This window comes from Thalia democratica, chromosome 8, assembly GCF_965202585.1.
Source record: "Thalia democratica chromosome 8, ktThaDemo2.hap1.1, whole genome shotgun sequence".
Classification (NCBI taxonomy): domain Eukaryota; kingdom Metazoa; phylum Chordata; class Thaliacea; order Salpida; family Salpidae; genus Thalia; species Thalia democratica.
The window spans coordinates 36,902,996-36,909,389 of record NC_139172.1 but is presented as its reverse complement, the minus strand read 5'-3'; the positions used below and the strand labels follow the sequence as shown (position 1 = coordinate 36,909,389).

Here is a 6,394-nt window from a genome sequence, read left to right as displayed (position 1 = left end):
GCAGATTTGATGAAAACATATATTAGTTTCCTAAAATAAGAATGTTCAATATAATAAAAACTATGATAAAATTTTAATTTATTTAACTTGTTAATTATACTAAAGAAGTTAAGTTGGATTCAATCATACAAAACAAAAAGCAAACACTACAATTTATTGAACAATGAAAAAATGCTCAAAATATTTGGTCCTGAATCTGGTGCACAAAGAACCTTACGGTTATGGAGTCGCAAACCTTGGATACCTTTTAATGTCTTGTCCAGGAAAGTTTAGTTTGATTTATATTGAAATAAGTACGCAGCAGCATGTCAAGCACCCGTCAACTTTGGCCAGTTCGTCAGTATTTACTTCTATCTTCTTGTCGGCTTTCAATTTGTTGAGTGCCTGAAAAGACACTATTTATCATATACTTTTATACAGAGTTAAATGAACTTACTTAAAAGTATAGTTTGAAAATAGGGTAGGAAAAATATGTCTAACATAAAACAAACAACCAATAGGAACGAACCTCGATTTCGCTGCTAGTTTTCATTGGTTTGTGGATTATAACCGATCCCTGCTCAGTTTCGAGGTAAATCACATTTGCTTTTGTGGACTGGCTGTCAAGTTCCACATAGTTATACTTTTCTGTTGCTACTTGTTTCAAGTTCTGAATTGTTTTTATCATTTATAAAAGTTTTAACGACGTTTAATATCAATGATATTGATATTGAACTTGAGTTTGATAACAAACTGTGTTCAAGTATATTTTGTTATTAGTTGTTTTTATTCGAAAAGCAGTTTAGTTTAAATAAATTAAATAAATGACCAAAAATGTTTTAAAAACATTACTAATTTTCTGTGAAAATTAATACTTTACTGGCTTTTTTAACTGCATATGAAATAAAACACCAAAAAAACACTATTGACCGAATTACGTGTTGACTTTGCATAAGCGCAAGTGAGTAAACAACGCATATAATTTCTAAAATTTGTTTTTATAACATTGTAAACTTGAAATTTAACTTACTTATACAATTTAGTTTAAAAATAAATAAGAAACGAAATGCATGTCTAACAATCGTAGTCATGTGAGTATTTAAATGTAATATAAACTAATTAATTTTGAGTAGCTTGAAACTTTTTATAATATAACTCTTTGCTTTTTTTTTTCAAGTACTACAGTTTTACTTTTAAAACTAAATTTTTTGATTATATTTAATATTTTGCTTTGCGTGTGTTTTGATTGAATTAAAAGAAAAAATAAAATGATTAAAATGTATGTCATGCAAAAACCATCTAAAAATGTTGCTTACAGTGTAGTTGACATTCACGCAAATTAAAAACTCCTAAAAGGCGTTCAAAGATTTCACTTGAAAATAACAACTATATTTGCAAATTTTGATCTACTTCAAATTAAAGTAAATCGTCCCGGGTGGTCATGTTCAGGCTTGGTAAAAAACAGTACTATATTTATTCAAGCGTGAAATTGTCAACACAAAACAAACAAAAGTTTATACGTTTCAGTGCTCAATTTGCGTGTCAACTTTTAGCTTTTACCAACTGTGGTCATGTTACAATCTTCTATAAAACATAAAAAACGGTTTGCAAAAAATTCAACAGTCAAACATTAAAAACAAACCTTCAAAATGTCTCTGGTTGCTTGCGTTTCAACGCTCGCCAGTATCGTGTCCCTGCCCGCTATTGTGACGCAGCTCTTCAGGTGCAGCTCCCCGCCCACCGCCACCCCGTGCACCTCGTGGTCGGGGAAGTACCCCCTCATCACCTCCAACGCCGCCTGGTTCGTCCTCGTGCTCACCCCCACGAATATTTCTTTTTCTAAAGTATTTAAAAATGAGTAAAAATAAATTAAAAAAAAATTAACAAAACTTCTATTTTGAACTTGTTGATTTTGCTTGAAGTACTTTCTGAGCCGTCGACAGCAAACAAGTAAAATAATAACCCAAAAATAAGCGTTAAAGTTATTATATAATTATATAAAAATCTAAATTTTCAACAACAGTATGACTACTGGTTACTTTTTGCCTTGTGAGCAAAACTGCTGGATATTTTACTGGACTTTTTAAATTGCAAATGCAATTTAACATCAAAAAAATAATGTTGACCGTACTGCGTGTTGACTACTGCATAAACGAGTTATGTAAATCACGGAATGTTTATTTAAAAATCCCCAAGTGAGTAAATAGCGCGCATTTGTGCAACAACTGCTTATACTTACTCTAACTTTATTCGTTTTTATTTTACTTACCGAAGCACATCACATCTCCCCCGTCCAGAGTGGCTTCTTTGTTTAACTCCGACATTTCCACCACCTGCATTCCCTTGATCATTTCCAGTTGAGCTTTCATCGCTTCTTTCTGATGTTTGGTGTTAAAGTCATTTTTCAACGGAACGAGAAAATAAGTTTGAGGTAGGACTATAGTTGTGTTTTTGTTATTTACTTTCGAAAAGGCATTTCGTCGTACTTAAACTATCCATGACAAAAAATTTAATATAACTTGTGCATTTTTATAGTTTTTTAAAGGGTAAGAATGCTAAAAAGGAAAGTCTTTTATACAAAAAGAAGCAAACAGTTTTAACGATTGAAATAAGTTTAATTTTTTTAAGTGTAACTTAATAAACTTTAGTGCGTGCTAGTTTAGCATTGAATGTTCAAATTTATGAAACAAACGATGTTTTGACTACGCTCAAACTGAACTATTTCATGAACGTTCTAGCAAAAAAATTAAAACCTCTTTTCTGCGACTGATGTGGCCGGTAGTGGTCAGAAGGGCTAGTGTTTCCCACCACCACGACCGGGTCCTCCACGAAGACACAGTCGGGAAGACTCTCGTCCGAATCAATCATGTGCACTTTCAAACCCAAGCCCCTGAAAAAAAAGTTTGATTGTAATACAAGTCTTTGAACCAATATATCGAGTGTTACAAAATGCACTTAATTAATACAATTGATGTAACAAAAAGTAGAATAATAAACAGTCTGTAAACTTATTTACTATGTAAAATTGCATTGAAATATAAGCCCATTTTTTATTAGTAAACAAAACTGCTTTAATATGACTTGAAAGTTTGGTTGTAGTGGTTTTGAGTCATACGAAAACTTGTAGAACCTATTGTTATAGTTGGTCAAACTTTTAGCAAGTTGTGCAGGAAATTTTCGATTAGATTTTATGTCAGCTCTTCGCTTTGAAAGTTTGAAATCTAAAAACTTTATTGCTAACACGTAAAAATAACTTTTTTTTTTTGTTTAAATCGGTTTTCAGAAATTTTATTTATTATTTAGCGTTGAAAAAAAAAATTTTTTTCAACCAGTTTTCACAATTGATAAAAGTTGTAAACATCTTCAAAAACACAATAGCTAAAATTTAAATAATCCACTTAATAGGCTTATTTTTTAATTAAACTTTAAAATGAAATTAGGAATTCATTAATAGTTGGTTCAGTAAATACAAAGTTTTTAGTGTTAAAACCTCATTTTTATCAAAACTCACTCCAAAGCGTTTTGCAGCTGTTTGTGCTGAAAGTTGACCTTTTCCATGCTTACTTCGGAGTACTCCATACGGAGGGCCTCTTTTGCGAGGGAGTTGGCGGGTTTGCGCATCACTGCGGATTTGCACATGAACTGGCTTTTGTTGGTCATGTTAGCCTGCTGATACTTTTGCTTACAAAAACAACTGCAATTAAAACACCAAATTTTATAGGATAAAAAAAGACTATTTCAATTGTTAATTGTACGACGTAACAAAACGTGTGACTAACTCTGCACGAACTTAAAATGTAATTAAAACTTAAAATTTGACCCGAAAAACCTTTTGTAAATAAAACTTGGTTGGCTACTACCGAATGCTAGATGACCTAAATAATTATTCGGGTTTAACACTGTGTTACATAAAAGTAAGCAGTTTAAACGGTTTTGATAGAAAAGCAAACATTAAAAGCCTAAATAAACAAGTTGACCTACATTTTTGTGAAGTTTGTTTTGTGATTACGTGGTTAATATTTAACTTTGTTACAAGGTGTGTCATTAAAATAGTTCAAAATAATATATTTTAAATAAATAAACATCTTTATTAAAAGCGTTGTTACAAATTTTATAGAAATTCAAACTTTTGGATTCATTTTCATTTTTAACGTGGGTTTGTGAAAACTAATAAGTTTATCATTTGTAATAGTAAATAAAGATAAACATATACAATTTAAAACGATCACTATTGGTATTTTTTTTAACTCAAGGTTTAGATTAATTTTAAACTTTTTATTAATACCTTAGGAATTAAAGAAAGCACTTTTTCTTACCTAAATATTCTTATAAACAATTGTTAACATAACATGTTTATTATTTCAATTCTATTAATCACTTTTTGTTTCTTATATTTTCTTTTGTAAAACTTGTTAGAATTTTATAAAACAATGAGAAACACAATAAAACTTACATTTAATGTGGTATTACTATAACTTGCTAGCTTTAATTACGGGTAAAACAAACTTTTTTTAATGTAAATTAACGTACTTTAGCACTTATCACTCACAATTTATAGTAGTACAAATATTCAAATAAAGACCTTGAGCATCTATTTACAATTTTTGAAGTATTCATAACAATTATAGTAAAATTGAAATTAATTCCACAAACAAATAATAAAATTTTACAACTTTACTACTATGTCTAAAGTCTTAGATACAAATTTTTTTAAATAACTGATTATACAAACTAAACAGGCTTCAACTTAACGACTAGCCATACAATAGATGAGTGAGCAACTTTTTATGTTTAAATTAAATAAAAGTGACTCAACGTTACATCAAAATGAGCTTAATGTTTCAGCTTAAGGTTAATAATATCTGTGTACTCAACAAAAAATGTGTAAAAATGTATTGATATAACAAAAAAAATCAAATGATTTTTTTTTCAATTCTACACTTTTCAATCCTTAATTTAGAATCTATAGGAACTTGATTTATCTAAAATCATTTTTACAAACAAAAAAAAAAAACTTTATTTTCACTTTTATAAAATAAAAACAATTAATTCTAAAAACCATAAAAACATATGTCTATCTTTTTTTATAAACTTTTGTTAATTTGCGTATACCAAATTAAACTACTAAGCAAACTTTTTGAAATATGTTAATCTCTATAAACTATTTTTTTTATTTTCAAAGTTTTTAAGCAAGTTTGAAAAACTGAGAACAAACTAGCAAAAGGCCAAAAAAAACCAGCTAGCGTTTATTTTTTAATATTTTATTTATATTATGAAAAGAAAATCTGATGACCTAATTTAATCAAATGATAAAGATTAAAAAAACAAGTATATTAGTATAAATAAAAACAAGTAAAATAATAATGAATAATTAATAGTAATAAAAAGCTAACGATAAACTTTTTAATGTAAAACAATATATAATATTTTATCACCTTTTTATCAAATTAACATTTATTTACTACTTTTTTCTTATAAGTAAAAACCTAAGTCAACTAACCTGGGATAAATAATAAAAATCCAAGCCAAGGTTTTAAATTAAACAAAACAAGCTCTAATCAGCTTGCTTTTTCAATAAAGTTAAAACTAACCTAAGTTAGCCTCAGTTAGTCAGATTTTTTTAATTTGAAACTAGCCTGTATTATCCTGAGTGGCCTGAAGGAATGGAAGGAAACCTAGTTAATATTTAAAAGGTATTGGAAAATACAATATAAGATTTATACTTTTTTAGAGGTCATTGATGAAATATTACTCAAGTAATGTCGTGATGGAGAACTTTTAATGACATTAAAAGGTACGAGTCCTGGACAATAAAAAATATTTAATATTATAGTTTATTGAACGACAAAAAGACGTTCAAAATATTTTGTCCTAGAACCTGGTGCACAAAGAACCTTTCGGTTATCGAGTCGCACACCAAGGATACCTTTTAACGTCTTGTCTAGGACTGATACAAATTGATATAAAAGTTTGTCACCACTCTCTTTTAAGCTTAGGTTATATACCTCTTTTTATCAAACTAACATATATTTACTTTTTTTTATAAGTCAAAGCCTAGGTCAACTAGCCTGACAATAAGGTAATGATGTCTTAATTAAAAATAGAACAAAACAATCCTGTGTCAGCTTGCTTTTTTAATAAAATTAAAACTAACCTGAGTTAGTCTCAGTTAGTCTGATTATTTTATTTTCAAACTAATCTGTATTATCCTGAGTAGCATGAAGGGGTGGAAACCTAGTTAATGCGTCAAAAGTGTTTAAAAATACAAAAAAAAAATTTTATTTATTTAGAAGTCATTGATGAATTATTACTCAAGTAATGTCGTGATGGAGAATTATTATGAAGTGGACAGTGTAAAGGATTTATAAGAATCTGAACTTCTAGACCGAACAAAATCAAATATAGGTTATTTATT

General features: G+C 28.8%; 1 protein-coding gene across 1 annotated transcript; it reads right to left on the bottom strand.

Moving 5' to 3' along the window:
• Positions 1-279: 279 nt before the first annotated feature.
• Positions 280-3,639, bottom strand: LOC145843210 (N(G),N(G)-dimethylarginine dimethylaminohydrolase 1-like). Its single transcript, XM_082950669.1, has 6 exons — positions 3,491-3,639; positions 2,733-2,869; positions 2,249-2,416; positions 1,622-1,818; positions 505-649; positions 280-395 (listed from the first exon to the last, which is right to left on the bottom strand). Exons 1-6 carry the CDS (start codon positions 3,637-3,639, stop codon positions 280-282), a joined length of 912 nt encoding a protein of 303 aa, XP_082806795.1.
• Between the last annotated feature and the right edge of the window lie 2,755 nt (positions 3,640-6,394).

What these genes read in the sequence shown, in the direction of transcription:
- LOC145843210 (XM_082950669.1), bottom strand. Translation starts at nt 3,639, where the DNA reads ATGACCAACAAAAGCCAGTTCATGTGCAAATCCGCAGTGATGCGCAAA. An exon ending in CAACCAGAGACATTTTGAAG is followed by an intron (nt 650 to 1,621) that starts GTTTGTTTTTAA and finishes AAAACAATTCAG; the next exon opens with AACTTGAAACAAGTAGCAAC. An exon ending in TAGCAGCGAAATCGAGGTTC is followed by an intron (nt 396 to 504) that starts GTTCCTATTGGT and finishes TATGATAAATAG; the next exon opens with TGTCTTTTCAGGCACTCAAC.